The 17,115-nt window shown below is 44.2% G+C and overlaps 1 protein-coding gene across 2 annotated transcripts in view; it reads right to left on the bottom strand.

Moving 5' to 3' along the window:
- The window catches only part of MEIS1 (Meis homeobox 1), a 93,528-nt gene that overhangs the window by 16,961 nt on the left and 59,452 nt on the right, over positions 1–17,115 (bottom strand). For both annotated transcript variants that reach the window (XM_072332422.1, XM_072332421.1), the window contains exon 9: positions 3,452–3,528. In XM_072332422.1, the coding sequence (XP_072188523.1) occupies positions 3,452–3,528 (77 nt within the window). The remainder of the gene's footprint in view (positions 1–3,451; positions 3,529–17,115) is intronic.

The raw sequence follows: 17,115 nt of genomic DNA, 5'->3' as shown, positions 1-17,115 counted from the left end.
CAGTGCTGTGCTTGCAAGCCCACACTGCTCAGGGTTAAGTGACCAACAAGTTAAGGAGCAGTATGGCTCACTGAGGCTGCCTTCCTACCTGAAAATCCCCCACGTGGATTATTCCACAGTTGAAGAGAAAGAAAGAACACACTAGAAATAAGGTGAAGAAGTGATGTTTCAAAGACGTGCCCTACTCTGGTACATCGTGGTGCTCAGAGATATGATTTAGCAGAGGGTTGTTAGGGTTAGGGTGCTATGTTAGAGTTAGGGTGCTATGGTTAGGCTGTGGTTGGACTTGATGATCTTTGAGGTCCTTTCCAACCTGGGTAATTCTAGGATTCTATGATTTTACAGCACGTCTCACATCATCACCCCATTCCTGCACTCCCCACCATCAATGGGAGTTGTGTGCATCAGCCCTTGAGCGCGAGCACTGGGCAGCCCCTACGTGAAAAGCACCCTTTTTTCGTTACAGTCCAGAACCAAAGTATGCAAGGAGCACATACTGCAAAGGCATTCAAAATATGACAAAAAAAATTGTTCAAATGCTTTCAATCTATGGAAAACAAATGCTCTCTTCACTGGCTTCTCTGTGGCAAACTTATAATTCCATCCAGAAAATCCAGCATTCCCAGTCTGGGCTAACGACCATGCTACCAGACATGAGTTTATGTTTTTCATGCACATTTCATGTATTCCCACATGCTGTGTTGCTGCCAATAATTTATGACTGATCTGCACCCAGCCTGCCCTTCAGCATTTCATTTAATCTCTGCAACAGTGATTTACAATGACTCATCATTAACACAAAAACGTACGTGTGTGTTAACAAGTTTGGAAGAATCTAAGGAGGGAGGCAAATCGTTTTTAAAGTTGTGGCTGAACGACTTAAAGAGTGCAAAGAATAAAGGCAGAGCTAAACCACTGACGGTGCCCTGCTTTTCCCCTGCAGCAAAACATTATTAATAACAATAAAATAATAAAAATAAATGGTGAAAAGGATTTCTCATGCATGCTGTGTTATATGGGAATGTATTCAGGGGAAGGGTGGGAGCGCGTTCCCATAACGCACCCCATGGCCGGCTCTTTAGCGAGTGAGCGTGCAATTTGCATGCTCAGCTCCTGCCCCGAAGCCTTCCTGCTCTTCAGCACCCCAGCAAGAGCAGGGGCTGGGTTACTACATCTCAACACTTCATTCAGCACCCATGAAAAGCCCCAACCGGCTCTGCAGTGTTACTTACATCTTCACAGGGCTGGGGAGGGAAGGGGAATTCTCTCAATAATTTATACAATTGTAACACCATGGCAGAATTGCCAAACAAGCTCGAGCAGAGGAAGCCTGCCCTACATCCGCAAGACTTCAGTTATAATGTATTTTGACCTACTTTTTTTTTTTTTTTTTTCTTTCCTTGCACATAAGGAACTTATAAAAACACATCTGACACAAAGCCAAAGTAACACTCCTCAAACGAGAGGTGAGGTGGGTACTGAAAGTCACTCAGGAGAAATTCCTCCGGCTTTAGCTCAATACTCTCCAAGTTCATCACACACACTTCCTTTGGTGGCCCACCCTACACGGTGTCCAGACAGGACCCTTCCCCACCCCATGGCATGCCTGGCTCTGTCTCCATGCCTACCTGCAACCTCAGCCCTCTAGTGCTCACCCAATAGGTGACTCTGAGAGCAGCTCCCAGCCCTGTCTGGGGCTGCCCCAGCCTTCCCTTCTCTGCCCCTGGGCTGTTTTTGCTTACGCCAGGATGGAAGGACAAGGACTGGCACCTGGCGGAACCTGCTCCAGGACCCTCCCAGGCAACACACACCTGCTCCACCCTACCCTTCAGTACGGTCCTGCAAACACAGCCAGCTTCTGCACTGGGAAGACTTTCAAGAACAGCCCTGTCAACTGGGCTATCGGCTGGACAACAGCTGAGGGACATAAAGCTGAACCAAATGCTAATTCTTCCCAGTTGAGCCAAAACGCTGCCATTTGAGTTTACTTATAACATGTATTTTTGCGTTTGGTTCCTTTTATACCTTCATTTTGAAGTATCTCGGAAGCCTACTTGGCATAGATGAAGTATTTGGTGTCTCCCTTTATTCAGTGTCTTAAAGGACTTCAGAAAATTGATCTCCCAGGGCTGCTGTGGGGTCACGGAAATTGATAACCCTTACAAGCCATGCTTATGTGAGCCCGCCTGCGTCTCCCAGATAGTGCACTTTGTAAATTAATCCTCCAAAGGCAAATATATTGTAAGTAGCTTGTTATCTCTAAAGTACTAAATTGAAGAATACATGGGATTATATTGACAGAAATTACATTTTCTGTAATGGGGTTTAATATATCTGAAATCTCTCCCATAGGCTCCCACTCCCTCTGACTGAGGAGGGTTTGTTAATGTAGGTGCAATGGACATCAAGACCAAATTTATTCACTAAAATGGATTAGGCCATGTAATCAGAGCTTCAGTAATATTAATCTCTGACACTTATTGAACGGAAAAAGTACTTTTGTCTGCAAACTGGCATTCCTCTCTCCCTCCCTTTTCCCCAGCAGGCTTGCCGTCTGCCTTGGCCATTTTCTGGGTATTACTTCAAAGAGGATAAGGTTTCCCATCATAAACACTAATCTGAAAATATTAGGACAATTAATTAGATACACTTAGTTTTACAAGGCATTAGATTGCAATACACTTCCACTATGACACTTGTTCTGAGACAGTGGGAGAAACCTGAATTTGGGTGCAGGAACAAAGGATAATAAATTAAAAGTTCTTTAAGGTCTCGCCGTTGTGTTTTCACACTTAAATCAAGAGTAATTTTCACTGGGGGCCTTCAGCACATCTCAGACAGCCAGCGGCTCAAAACCTGCTGCAGATCCAGCAAGGATCCCTTGAACAAGCATTACTCCAGCAAGCCTCAGCCAGAACCAACAAACACAACTGGCCCATGTGGTACTTCAGCACGATACAGCACGGCTGTTTCTTCAATCGAACAGAACCAGGCTTTTTAAACAAAACAAGAAATGGGTATAATGGCATCAGTCGAAAAGAAAAAATCCACCAACAGCATTAAAAGATAATAAGAACCCAACGTGTGACAGCATCACAAAATAACAACACAGTCTGCAGAAGCAGAGCTCATTTTTTCACCAAACCATTCTTGCCCATCTTTTCACCTAAGTGCTCAACAACAGCCTTCTCAGGATGGATGGGGCTGTCTGTTCAATAGAACCCGGACCCAAATTCACCGCAACCGCTGACAAAGCAAAACACCAGAAACTCCTACTTGTGTTCCATAGCAGCAAACCTCCCAGTCCCCACACCTGAAACCACTCGTCCCACGCCATCCCTTCCATATCAACACAACGTGGGAGCAAACACTATGAAGGTGTCTTCCAAAATGCCAAGGGTCAGCTAGGGGGGACAGTGGCCGCATGAAAACGCCAAGCAAAGTTACTTACCAATTGTTCACTTGAAGTATAGTGAGCCCCGTGTCTTGTGCCAACTGCTTTTTCTGTTCTTCTGAAGGGTAAGGGTGCTACAAGACAGCAAAATAAATACAGACATTAAAAAAATTGGCTTTTTTGTTTTGTTTTGGGGTTTGTTTTTTTTTTAGGCCTAATTTTTATTAAAAACAAAACAACACAAAACCCACAAACCCAACAAACCAGAAGTGTGTGACATCTAATACCGAAAGGTGAAAATGCTGAGGTGTGTCACTCTTTTATAATTATTAATGGGCTACTACATCACTTAATTAATGGCAGCAAAAGACAAGCCAATTATAAAGATTAGTGAAGTGGAGAAATGACTGCTCAGGATACTGGCAGTGCCTTGATACTCCAGAGGATATTTGTTGCCTTAGCTGGGAGTTTTTGCACTTGTCTCCAATGTGCGATTAGAGTCAAATCTTGTTGGTTTTATTTTGCCCCTTCTTTATTGCACGGAACAACACAGAATGTGATCCAGGGCTTCTCTCCGATACCAAAACGCACTGTTGATTTCTGAGATTACAAAGACAAATCTTGCCAGTGCCCAAAATAATTTGCAAATAAGATCAGCATCCTGAACATAAACAAATGCCTGCATTTTGAACGCAGGCCAATGCAAGGTCAGCGCTCAGCACATTTTTGCTTGACATTAACATAGCTGCGCTGCGCTAATCCTAAGAGACAGAAAACAAATACTGCTTTAATTGCAGATAATGTTAAAATTAAATCATAAGTTAAGTTTCTTGTGAGAACTTGATTTGCTTTCTCAGAAAATTTGCTTCTGCATGAATACAGATTGCTTAATAAATCAACAGCGGAAACCACATCCAAGCTTGAATCTAGAAATGACACTAGTGATATTATGTCCATGCTTTCCCTGCTTGTAAAAGCGTTTTTGGCCCATGAGGACATGGCCAAGCACTACCAATGTAGCACTTCCCAGGAGAAGCCTTGGCTCAGGAGTCCAAATGCTCCCAGCTTGGGCGTTCCAATGGGCACTGGGTCAAGGCCGCTGCAAGGCACCCCATTACAACCCGGTTATTTGGGAAAACTGCTCAGGCCCACCCAAACACGGCATTTAACAGCTGTTTGTCACAAAACATTTGCTGTTACACACACACAGCCCCCTATTTTTTGGGCCTATTCTTCAGCAAAATATTGCAAGAGATGTAAACTGAAACCTCGTGAAGCATTAAGAATTTCAAAGCTTGTAAGATTCAGCAATCTTATTGGTACCGTAACTCTTTAGCAGATTTCATACACTCTTGTAACCAGCATAATCTGACATCTAATGGCTACGTTGCACGGCTGAATTAACTCGCTTTACCAAATATGGATTTTTGCCGTAGCATCCCATAGCCCACTGAGCCCATTGCAAAGCCCACTGCCATGCCCATCAGCTCCTGAAGATACCCTCATGCTGCCAGAACTGGCAGGGAGCTCCCTCTTCCTCTACACATAAAGCTTCCTGACAGCCAGCCCACAGATAACCTGCACATCTGTAACCTACTCCCTGTATTTTGTGTATGGATGCGAAAGAGTTCCTGAACTGCGAGCTGTGAGGTGAAGGAAACAGGGAAGGGGAGGGGGGGAGGGTAAAGGTTGTTTATTTTCACGGATAATTTGCATTTTCCACATACAAAAATACAGCATGAATTCTATAGGCTTCCTCATATACACACACACCCTCAACAAACAGCCCCCCTTGACTTACATCCATCTAACCGAGCACAACATTTTGCTTCCCTTCAAAAGAAAAGGGAAAAAAAAAAATCCCTACAGAGAAGATCTGCAACATTCTCATCTTTATAGTTTGCTTCCCATTTCATTGCTTTGCCATCAAGCGAGGACAAAATCATCCCTTTTTCTTATTTCACTTTGCCACCTTACATGTGATCTAATTTTAAGTAATTGAACAAACTGTGTCTAATTTCATGCAGCAAGCAATAATTACTAGACAGCCTCTAGCTATTGGAATGGAGAACCCTGTCTCCATTAAGCAATTTTCAATTGTTCTGGACTTCTTTCCAAATAGACAAGACTGGATAAAATTAGCCATCAGAATAATACAGTCACTGTCAAAATAATTGCTTTAAAAGTCTCAAATTCCTTAAATTGTGGTGCGCTTAAGGTCATCTGATTACTTTCTTTTTTTATCCGTAGCTTAGCACAGCACAAACTTTTAATTTCATAAAAATCAATAATTGCAAGAATCACATGACAGCTACAACTCTGTGTTGCTAATCCCTCTTAGCTAAATGTTCCCAAAGCGGCAGGCTTTTCATCTCTGACCCCATGTGTCTAAAATATCTTCAGCGTTGGGCATCCTGATTATAAAAGCTTTCTGCAGATCGTACCAGTTGTTCCTTTGTAGGCTAAAAACCAAAAATGACTTGACCAAGAATCAGCACGCCACAGGGCTAGGCTGCTAAAAAAACATTCAAAGCCTCGTTGCATTCCCACCCATGGGGCGAGGAAGGCCTGGACTGCAGGCAAAGGCAGTTGGCGCACTGCAGTGGAGAGGAAGGGGGAAACCCTGAGAAATGCCATTTTCTGAAGAAATAGGAAATTCAGCCCAAACTGTTTGTGCTGAACCTTATTACACCCAGGCAGCAACAACAGGCTTTTTTAAGGCTTTGTAATGACTTGTTTAAAGATGTATGGGTAGGTAGGTCTTTATATATTTGCTTACAAATATATATCATGTATTTCATAGAACGGCCTGTGTTGAAAAGGACCACAATGATCACCCAGTTTCAACCCCCTGCTATGTGCAGGGTCGCCAACCAGCAGACCAGGCTGCCCAGAGCCACATCCAGCCTGGCCTTGAATGCCTCCAGGGATGGGGCATCCACAACCCCCTTGGGCAACCTGTTCCAGTGCGTCACCACCCTCTGGGTGAAAAACTTCCTCCTAATATCTAACCTAAATCTCCCCTGTTTCAGTTTAAAACCATTCCCCTTGTTCTTGTTTCTGCATATATATATAAATATATACACGTGTGGAAATGTGCACCTAAAACCAACGCTCTGGTTCCCGTTGGCAAGTACACCTACCACTCAGACTACTTGGGGATATCAAAGCAAATTGTACCACTGTTCGATAAACAGTGACTTGAGACCTTCACTTTGTTGTGTACATTAGCTCCTGCCATTATCTCCTGAAAGCTTAATTATTTGCAAACAATTGATCAAGATGGGAATTTGAGAAAAGATACACCAGACCACCGGGAGAGCTGCAATGCATTAGGAGAGCAAACAGAATTACCTGTAGGTCTCACAATAAGAATTAACGATTGGGACCATGCGCGGGGCAATGCAAGTAGCTGCAGTGCTCCTGCTGGAGTGTTTTCCATTTGATCTGCATTAACACCTCCAGAGTGGGGGAAAGCCATAAAAGGGTGATTACGTAGGGAGGGCTGAGCCTCCTTCCGCAACCAGCCCAGCCTGGGCTGCTAGGGGGCTGCAGGCACGCTCTTGCCAGGGAAAAGGGCAAATCCAAAAGGAATTCTTATTTAAAGGGTAGAAAGCAAGCACAGAAAAAAACAAAGTAAAATAGCATTTTGAAAGAATAAGGCTGAGAGTAAATGACCTCCAAGCCCAGCTTGCATATTTTCTTATAATGCCGTTCTTTTGGCTTTGGTAACGCTGCTACAGCATTACAGAGCAGCATCCACCTAACAGTGGGAGACCTGGTGCTTTTCCCTTACCATAAATCTAGCACTGAAATGCGGATTGTTTGGCACCATTAATGTGTTTTTGAGGCTCTGTGGTATTACTTTTAATAATGACTTAGTACAGAAGTGATTGCTTAATAACACCATCAAAGTCTGCATGCAAATGAAAATGATCCCGGGGGGATTTGCCCAGGGTAATACGAACAGTTAGGGAGCATTTGAAAAGGTAAAAATAACTATGCAAAATATGAGTCAGAGCAGTCGTTTTAGCTGTAACAAAGAAATCAAAGTGACAGGGAGAAAAACCTAACTTTCCATCACATTCTCCCTTCACCGTTTTATGAATGGTATTTAGAGAGCTGCAGCCCTAATAAAAGCCCTTTTTTAATGCGGCCAAGATCACTTTTAGCAAAACAAACAATCAGGATTTTTGTTGTTGTTTTGTTTTTTAAACCACCTTTGACTGTGGCCAGTGGGTAAAGTCTACAGCACACGCAGATGGAACGCATCCAAGCTCCTATCTTAATGACACTCCTTGTCCGAACGCACTGCTTTCATCCAATTTTACACACTGGAATGCCCATGTTGGATGCCAAGACAGTGCTTTATCTTCCTCGCGCTGCTCATCAGGCACAAGGAACGTGCTTCTCCCTCTCTGACTCGCCTGCTGTAGTGGCACATCCCAATGGTTGCAGCAAAGGGGAGGACCTGCCCTACAGGAGGGGTGGTGGCAGGGCTCCAGCACAGCCCTTATCACAGCGGCGCTGCCGCTTGGCTGGACGCATCGGAGGGCGGCTTCGGAAGTTCTTTCATCCCCTTCCTCCAGCCCTCTGCCTCCTCCTGAGCTCAGCTTAATGCTCCAACACCAGCTGACCTTGAGCTAAACCCTGGAGTGTGATGGGAGAGAAACTAAGCCCCAGAACCTAAGCTCTCCAGAGCCTCTATTAACCCCTTGCTAGCCTCAGTGCCAAAGGAAAATAACACCGTGATGATGTTATCAGCTCATCTAACTCAGCTCACACCTAACTGAGCACCCATAAGCACTAACTGCGAGTTGCCTGATGCCAAACTCCAGATCCCTGCCTTGCCCATGCACAGAGCTGGCACTACCCCCCACATTTCCCAGCTCACATTTCAACTGTTTACATTGCTCCCAATCAAACTGATCTACTATCATTTTATATATATATATATATCCATAATGTGTGCCTATTGTCTCTTGGCTTTATGAATTAGTTCGACTATTTCAGTGAATGCTTTTTTGTCTCCTGACTGCACATTATCAAAGGGACACTTTGTGCCTGCCATTTGCATCACAAAAGGGGCGCATGGTGTAGTCTAAGAACATAGTTTGAATTTCTAGCAGTTGAGCCCTGGATCCTCACACACACACAGCACTCACGAAGAATAACGGGGTTCCTGCCTTGGCCAGGCAGCCAGAAATGTTTGGCTCGCTCTTGGGGAAGCCACGGGACTTCAACCTGCTTTCTTCCCTTGCCGCTGTGTATGTAGGGGCAGCGATACAGAACGTGTACAGCACGCTGCCCGTGCTGCACACCGCCTGGGTCCGTTCACAGACAGGCTCCGGGACCTCCCTTATATTCCATCTCCAAGAAGTTGCTGAGCTGAGGTGAGCCGCTAGGGATAAAAAAAATTCAACTCGGAAGCCGAAAACTTGCTTCTGTTTATCACAGGGGACCAGCTCCCACGCCAGAGGAAATACTGAGCAGCGAGCAGGAAGTTGTCTTATTAGGAATGCATCTATGAGGTGAGGAAGAAAAACCCCTCTGCGAAGTTTGCACAGTCCTTTCCTTGGCTAAGAGTGGTGAGTCAGCCTGATAATGCTGCTGAGGTGCATGCTGGCTCTGGCATTTAAAATTCCACTGGTGCTTTTTCAGCCCAGCAAGAAAACTCGCTCCACACGACACAGTCCCACTACAGACAAAGCCAGCTTTTTCCTCTCCCAAAAGAAAATATTTCCTCAACTTATTATAACAGCCTCACATCCCCGCAGCAAGACTTTCATAGCGTTACTGCTACTAAATCCTGGTGCTGCCGGAGCTATTGAACTGCTGTCTGCAAACACAAAACCAACAGGCACTCTCAGCCTTGTAAAGTTAAAAATGCATAAAAACGTGCAATGTGACACGATGCTGCAGCCCTGCTACAGAGGGGCCATGTGCTGTGGCACAGCTTGTGTACAAGCACTCCCTACCCGATGGGCTCTGGGATGCTCCCCTTGCAAAATGTTTTGCAGGCAGCATTGACAACCACACCGAAAATAAAAGGGGAGGAGAGAAGGCAGAATCAGGGTTTCCTAAGGAAAGCACATGCTGCAAGCACAGAGCCAGGCTCCCAAAATTTGAACATCCGAGCGTGTGCCCGCGGTGCGAGCTGATCAAACAGGGCTGTGTTTGGTTTGCAGGCACAGAGGTGGGAGGGGGGGGCTTTCATTAGCGGGGGCTGGAGAAGGGGAAGGAGGCATGGACAACAGTGACACTTTAATGAAGGAGTCACGCTGGGGGGAAAGGAAAGCTCTGTGCTTTCCTTACTTCCCATTTCTCCTTTTGTAAATAGTGTTCTTGCAAGAGTTGTCTGTGAACAAGTTTTGGCATTCGCTAACATAAATATCCTCTCCAAGGCCAGTGGAGAGGCATGGTATGGGTTAGGATGCGCTGCCAACACTTCTCCGGTGGCCCCATCGCATTTTTCATAACGTGAGCACTCATTAAGGAAAAAAAACGTTCAGATCATCCCTTGCACAGGATATTACAGAAGTCAGAAAATGGAAAAACCTTTTAACTGACCTAATCCGTCCCCTGGCTGCTACAATATTATTCCTTCCATACCATGTATCATTCCCCGCTGCCTTTTCCAGCTCAGTTTCAGCCAGGCCAAGCAGTGGTGCTCCTGCTATTTCCTTTTGGAGACACTGATAGACCTCAGTTCTCAAAGCCTGCTCCGCACATACCAGCCCTTGGCTGGAGCACTCCCCCGCCATACCAGGGCAACTGTGCAGAGACTTCCCCATGTTAAACATTCCTGTAGTGCCTGGACATAGACGCAGGCAGAAACACAAACGCATTGCTTGCACACGCTTCTCTTAATAAGCTGAAGAGGTGATTTTTTTGCTCTAGTGTCAAGACAATTTGTGATAATGGGACATGGCCGATGCATTTCCCCATTCTCTGTCCTGTTTTGCTTTATTATTACCTTATTACTGTAGCACGGCCTAAAAATAACCAAGGACAAGGTAATTAAAATAAGAACTGCAAGAATAAGATCAGCAAAACTGTCTTCAGCACAGCGCACAAACCGAAAGCAGTGAAATATTACATCCAAGTGACCCTGAAGTAACTGAGGAAACGCACCCTCAGACTTCCAACCACATTAAGGCTAAATTCACACCCTGCAAATGAAAAGTTTTCAGTTTTCAGCACTGCTCCTTGTGGGCTGTTGAGCTGGAGGAAGGGGAGCTGCCAGCAACTCCATCAACACGCTCCTGTTGTTGTCAGAGCCAGCCCACAACAGATTAGCTCAGGTAAATAAGCCCTGACCAGAAGCCTGTTCCCAGCAATAAGTCACTGTCCTTATCTACCTTAAATGACTTTCTAAACAGGTGGGCTCGGAAATAATTCCACAATCTCTGCTAAACTGCAGCACCAGAGGGTGTAATCCCACAGAGCTCCACCTAAAGCTTTCATTTGTGCACTCTGTCCTTCTCAGGCCGCCTTTGGTATTTCACACACTCTCTCTGCACGTGGGGGACAAAAACACTCCCACTGCATCCTGGAGTGCCTGGGGCAATGGGGAAAGGTCCCTAACAGCAGCATCCAGCTTCAGGACAGAACAGGATCCCGATGGAGACAGCACCCAAGTCAAGAAGAAACCAAGCAACTTGGGGAGCTACAGCTCCTCTTGGAGGGACCAAGCAGACATGCAAAGAAAACTCACAGCATGCACCACGTTGAGGTGCCCATCTCCAATGCCAACAACACAAGGGCCATTTCACATTTAAACATTTCCTGTTAAGAACAAACAAACAGCCACAAAACAACAACAACAAAAAACAAAAACTAACCAACCAAACAAACAAAAAACACCGAGGAAAGAAATGAAAAGATAAAGCTGCTATTTAGCAATGCTTCTTTGTTGGCATGGAAAGTCCTTGAACAAACGCCCCGTCCACCATTAAATATTCACAACGTATCCTTGTAAAAGAATAAAGCCTGCTCAAACTTATAAGCAAAAACACAATGTGTTCGTCATAAAAAAAAGATGCATTTAAAGATCCAGGAGGAAGCAGGAAAAAAAAAAGAAGAAAAAATAAAAAGCCAGAGAAACAACAATGCTCTCAGAAGAAGCAGAGACTCTTGGAAGTAGCGCACATTCTCCAGCGCTAATTTTCCCACTTAAATTACAGCGATGCTGTAGCCTCATCTCATTAGAGATCATTGTCCCCAGTAGACAGTTGTGTTTATGGGGGATTCTTGCTGTTCCACACCTGCTGCTCAGGTTGCTACGTGATCAAGCCTGCATACAAACAGCAGTCTTGAGGTTGCTGGACTGCAACTGATGAGCCCAGGCTAATTCAGGGGTGATTATGTAGTTTACTGGACCACTAAACCTCTTTAAGCTTGTAATTACTGCCTATTTGAGTAAAGAACATTCAAAAGCAATTCACTGCATCATGCCTGCCACAGCTGGAAGCAGGCTGCCAGCAGTCTGCGGGGACATTAAAATCTGCAGGGACGGGGATTGGAGCGCGGCTCGGCGGCACTCGCGGCAGCAGCCAAGTGTGTGCACATTCCAGCTCACCTTCCCTGACCAGGAGAACTATTAAAGGTGCCATGAAAACTATAGGAAAGCCATAAAGATGACAAAGAACGGGGCATAATTGAACAAACTGCATTTTAATGACTCTTCCCCCCTCTTCTCTCTTCTCCTCTTATCCTGGCTTTAAAAAAAATAATAATAATAAGCCTTTTTGGCATGACATGGGAAGGGAAAGAAAAGGGGAATTAGGTTGCATCAGTGTGTTTCTCTTTTAAAAACTGTTTGGTTTTGTTGTGTGCTTTTTTTCACGTTTTAAAGTTTCTGAATCAGTTCATTTGCAAAGTGAACTCAGAGTAATTATTACTTATCTGTCAGCAATGAGGACAGGCATCTTAATCACTGAATCAACATGAGATCCTCAAAGAGCATCACCACAACTTGAACATATGTGAATCCCCTCACGTTGCATCACTCAGAAGCACAGGGAAGTGCCCCAAACTACAGCTTTGTAAAACAGCTCTGCCCTGCACAGCCACACAGAAGACAGGCAAGGGTCCTTGCTACGGGGATGAGGTTTCAATCACTCAAATTATCATTTTCAGTTGATTAAAGAAAAAGACACCTTGGTTTTGCACAACCAGCAGCCTTTGGGAGAGGATCAATGGGATCTATGGCATCAGGTGAAGGATTGGCAGGGCTGACTTCCATCAGTGAGCAAACCTGAGGCCCAGGGAGGACTGTTCTGGCAGAGCCCATGTGTGAGGGCTCAGAGATGGCCTAATGAGCTCCCCTATTAACTAACAGCATCAGAGGTACTTCAAATTCTGGATATCCAGAACTCATCAGTGTCATTTCCCTCCCCTTCTAACAACTATTGCAGCTGTGTGGGAGAATGGCGTATGTGAAAGCAACAATAAGTAACATAAATTAAATCATTTCTATTGATACAGGTAACCGCCGACTGAAGGTAAATGTTTGAGATGGGGCACTTTTCACTCCTTATCCAATAAATTGCCTTGTTTTAAAGTACACAGAGATCTCATCTGTAGTAATAATCTCACTGTGTCTAGAGAGAAGAGGGGAAAAAAAAACCCAAAACACGCAGTGTGAGCATGCTGCTGTTAACAAACATCAGCTTTCAAAGGAGGATATAAAAGCACGTGAGAAGTTTATTCTTAAAAAGCATGTAAATTCCCAGCCACAAGAATTCTCCAACTACCCCATCAGAGCTCCAAAGAGCCACGGGCTTATGTGTTATCCAGCCATCACTCTTATTAATATTCATTAGGAAGGTCTGCTTGCATTTTCATAAGCTGCAAAGGTGGCAAAAGAAACAATCAGAATTCTTTAACACACGGGCATTATCAATTCAACATCTGCCAAAGAGGAGAGCATACAGATCTGAGGATGAAATTCAAATGCAATTTACCTGTGCTAGAGCAGGGCTTCACTTCCCCACACAGAGTGAGCTATCCCAGGCTCTCCCGTTTAATTCATCTCAGCTCCTACATTTCTGCTAAGCTCATTCTCCATTAGTTTTACCTCTAACATGAGAGTCCCTCATAAATTACCTTCATCATTCCTTAGATCTAATGAGTTCCCTTCTGCTAAAATGGCCCGAGTTCAGTAAGATTGCATACATGAATAAACCAGCCAAGCCTTAACTCTGTAAACTTGACTAAGCAATTCTGCTTTCTGACGAGAGAATTCATTTATCCACACAAACTCAGCGTGTGAAATCTCTTTGACTGGCTTCAGGGTGCAGAACTGAGCAGAAACATGGCCTTCCTGACCAGTCTGGGCTAAAATTTAACTCCGAGAGATGAATTAAGAAGTCTCCAAAAGAAAACAGCTCTCATTAATTATTTACCCTACTTAGCAAAGAAACCTGGCACATAATGCTAATGAATTTAAGACTAAAACAGGCATGTGCTTTCAGGACGATATTCATGCATGCAAGGACCACACCAAAAAGGCAGAATACTGAGCTCTTCAGAGACAGAAAACGAACACATCCTGATTCTTCCCCAAATCTCTACATCTAACCCTAAATTAACATGCATTTACTCACAAGTTCATCATATTTTCATTCCTTTCTTTATAAAAGTGTCATTTAAAAGGCTTGGATGGTCTCCAGGATATGATTTCCCCCCTTCTGGCAACCTGCTTGGATCACAACGGCTCTCCATCAAACCCAACCTTTTCTCTTCCAACATCACTGCAGCTCTCTGCTAAATTCCACATGGTTTTCAAAGCCCTGACAAAACCAAGCTATATCTACCCTCACTCAGTGTTGGGATCGACTTTGCATGTCAGTGGGATAGCTCATGAGACAAGGCTCCTCCAGGGGCTCTCCACATCCAGTGCAGGGGGACAAGCCCTGGTCCACAAACCTGCAGACATCACTGAGGTCTTTGTGGGATGATGGATGGATGGATGGCTGAGGCTGGGGTAGTGGATTTTGGAGGGGGCCCTTCCAAAACCAGAGAAATCAGCTATGAGAAGTGAGAGGCCATCCCAACCTTAACCAGAGCATCTCCATCTCCTTGCTGTCCTTCTAGGTCCAGACACATCCAGAATGTGCAGATGCTTGCACAGGTACTACCATAAAAGAAACAGCCAACATATTTAGAAGCAAAAGCATTTAGATGGCATGTCACTTCCAGCACATTTATGTTATGACGGCCATTAATAATTCACAAGGATAATAACAATTAATTAATTCGTATTTCAATACCAAGCTCAAAAACACCTTCTCTGCTTCCCCCCCCTTTCTGAACAAAGATCTAAATGAAAGTAGCCAAAGACCAAAAAGATGTCACCGCTAACAAGTCATGAAGTAAGAAAGACTGAGTAAGAACATTTGATCTTGTTCTGTACAAGAACCTTCCTAAGATGACTGCTCCAATTAAAAAAAAAAAAAAAAGAAAGAGTAGAATTTATCATTTTGATGATACAAAATGATGAACTTGACTATTATATGCATATATTTTGTTTAATGGCTTCATTTATTTTAATAACAAAGAGAAACTAGATCTTTACAGATGAAAGCTTTATTTCATGGCCTTGGTGCAACTGGGACTTTTAAAATCTGTGATGTTAACCAAAATGTGATAATGGATGTTCTCAAGGGCCCTATTTTATAGCATTTTATGCAGAGCCAAACTCTACGTGAGACATTACAAACATGATGTTTAGCCCTATTTTAAGAAAGTAGAACTGACTCCAGTGTCAGAGACCCCGTAATTGTTTTCTGTCTGCTGCTTGTTCCCTGAACAGTTCCTTCTGCAGCGAAGTGTGGCTATAGAAATGCTGCGACAAAGGCATTAGTGCTCTGAAGACTTAGTATAAAGCGGTACTGAAAGGCACCATTTGTATGGTTTTGGCTGGGAGGGGAGAAGAGTGAGATTGCAATATGACTACTTTATCTACAGCCGGGTGCCTTGAAGGGTCTGCTGATATCCAGAAAAGGAAGAAAAGGATTAAATAAACAAATAAATAAGATGCCAGTTCTGCTGCCATTTTTACATCAGTTAATTCCTAAGATGGATTTAATCAGAAACACCTCATCAAACTTGATTGTGCTTTCAACCATTCAGAGGAACTCAGCTATCCTGCCTTTTTGTTTTCTTTTTATTTCATTATTTTTATCTAGGTAGACTGAAACCAGTTGTTCCAGGCAACCACGTCACTCATGCCAGTGCAGCGCTAAGGATGCAGTGTTTCAGGATGGCAGACCACAATGGCAGCTCATGACTAATGGCTGGATCTTCCCTGGCTGGGCGGCAGCAAGGCCCCGGGTCTGAGCTGCCACACGTCCCCTCGTCTGCAGCCGATCAGCAGATGTAAGCACATAGGCCCTGTCAGGTTGACATATCATTCCTACGACAATGTCAACGAGTATTAATGTTCAATTATCTGTCCTAGAAATAACCCTCGCTTTTATGCGTTGTATAACTGCACGCGTGGCGCCACGGTAATGCAAGCGACAAGGGCAGAAATGCCCGCACTCCCTGGTTGCTGTGAGTTGGCTGCCCAACATCGTGGTGACATTGCCTTGCGGTATGAGTGGACACCTTCCCCCTCCTTTCCCTCCTTTCTTCTTCTTGGTTTTTGTTTTTTTTTTTTGGAGAGCACGTTTCCAAGACCCCACACACTATTATCCTCCTCTTTGTCACATATCACCCCAGCCACCGTTACACCAAGATATACCCACAAAGGGCAGCATTTAGGATTCCATGCTTGCTCTCAACCACAGCACGGCAGCTTCTTTGCTTTTATGAAGGACCATCAACTCTCCCAACTTTTTACACCTGCTCTCAGGTATCATTTACCAAACCCAAACAGCAACAGTGGCTTCTTCCATTGCTGCATCAAACTCAACTGACCCCCAGCATTATGGCTGATGTAACTTGTCCAAGTGACACATTACAGCTTCCCTTCAACAAACAAAATTAGAAATAACACCCCCAATACAGAGACGGCTTGAAGAGCAAACACAGGCTCGTTCCAGACATCTTTTACTACTGTTCAAATATTACAAATATTATCAATCGCTTCTGCAGAGGCCAAATTCAATGTGTGAGTATTTCACCTAAATCAGCATTACGGTCAAATCACTATTCATTCCAATCGGCTGCAATGGCGTTTGCCTGATTTTTGTTACTATGGCACAGCTTCCTTGAACTAACATTCAAAGGTTATCAGCTGTAAGTTATGCTTGCTAAGTCTTCTTATACAACCCACAATCAGAGGGAGGGAGTGGGAGGAAGCGGCGCGATAACCGGTGCCAGCTTCGAGATAAAGCCCTTCACGTAATCTCTGTTTATTTAGACAACCATCTCACCACAGCACCGGTGCAAAAACAACCCAGGTGGACGGCCCGTGGAATTTCTCCTGCCTTATCGTGGTTCCATTACATTTTGGGGGCAAAGGGAAGCACAGTCCCTTATTTTCTTAAGATAACTTTGAAAATGGATATAATTGTACAAGGTTTGAGGTTTTGTTGTTTGGATTCACTTGGCTGGCTGGGTTGGGTTTGCTTTGTTTCCTTTGGAGGGGGGATGTCTGTAACAAAGCAGGGTTTTTGTGCTTTTCTATTTCTGGAGTTTTTGGAGAAAAAAAATAATGTTTGCCGTATCAAATTTAAGGATGAGGATCCTGCTTTGAAATATTTCCCGCC

This window comes from Excalfactoria chinensis, chromosome 3 (genome assembly GCF_039878825.1).
Source record: "Excalfactoria chinensis isolate bCotChi1 chromosome 3, bCotChi1.hap2, whole genome shotgun sequence".
Classification (NCBI taxonomy): Eukaryota; Metazoa; Chordata; class Aves; order Galliformes; family Phasianidae; genus Excalfactoria; species Excalfactoria chinensis.
This window is presented reverse-complemented; position numbering and strand designations above follow the sequence as displayed.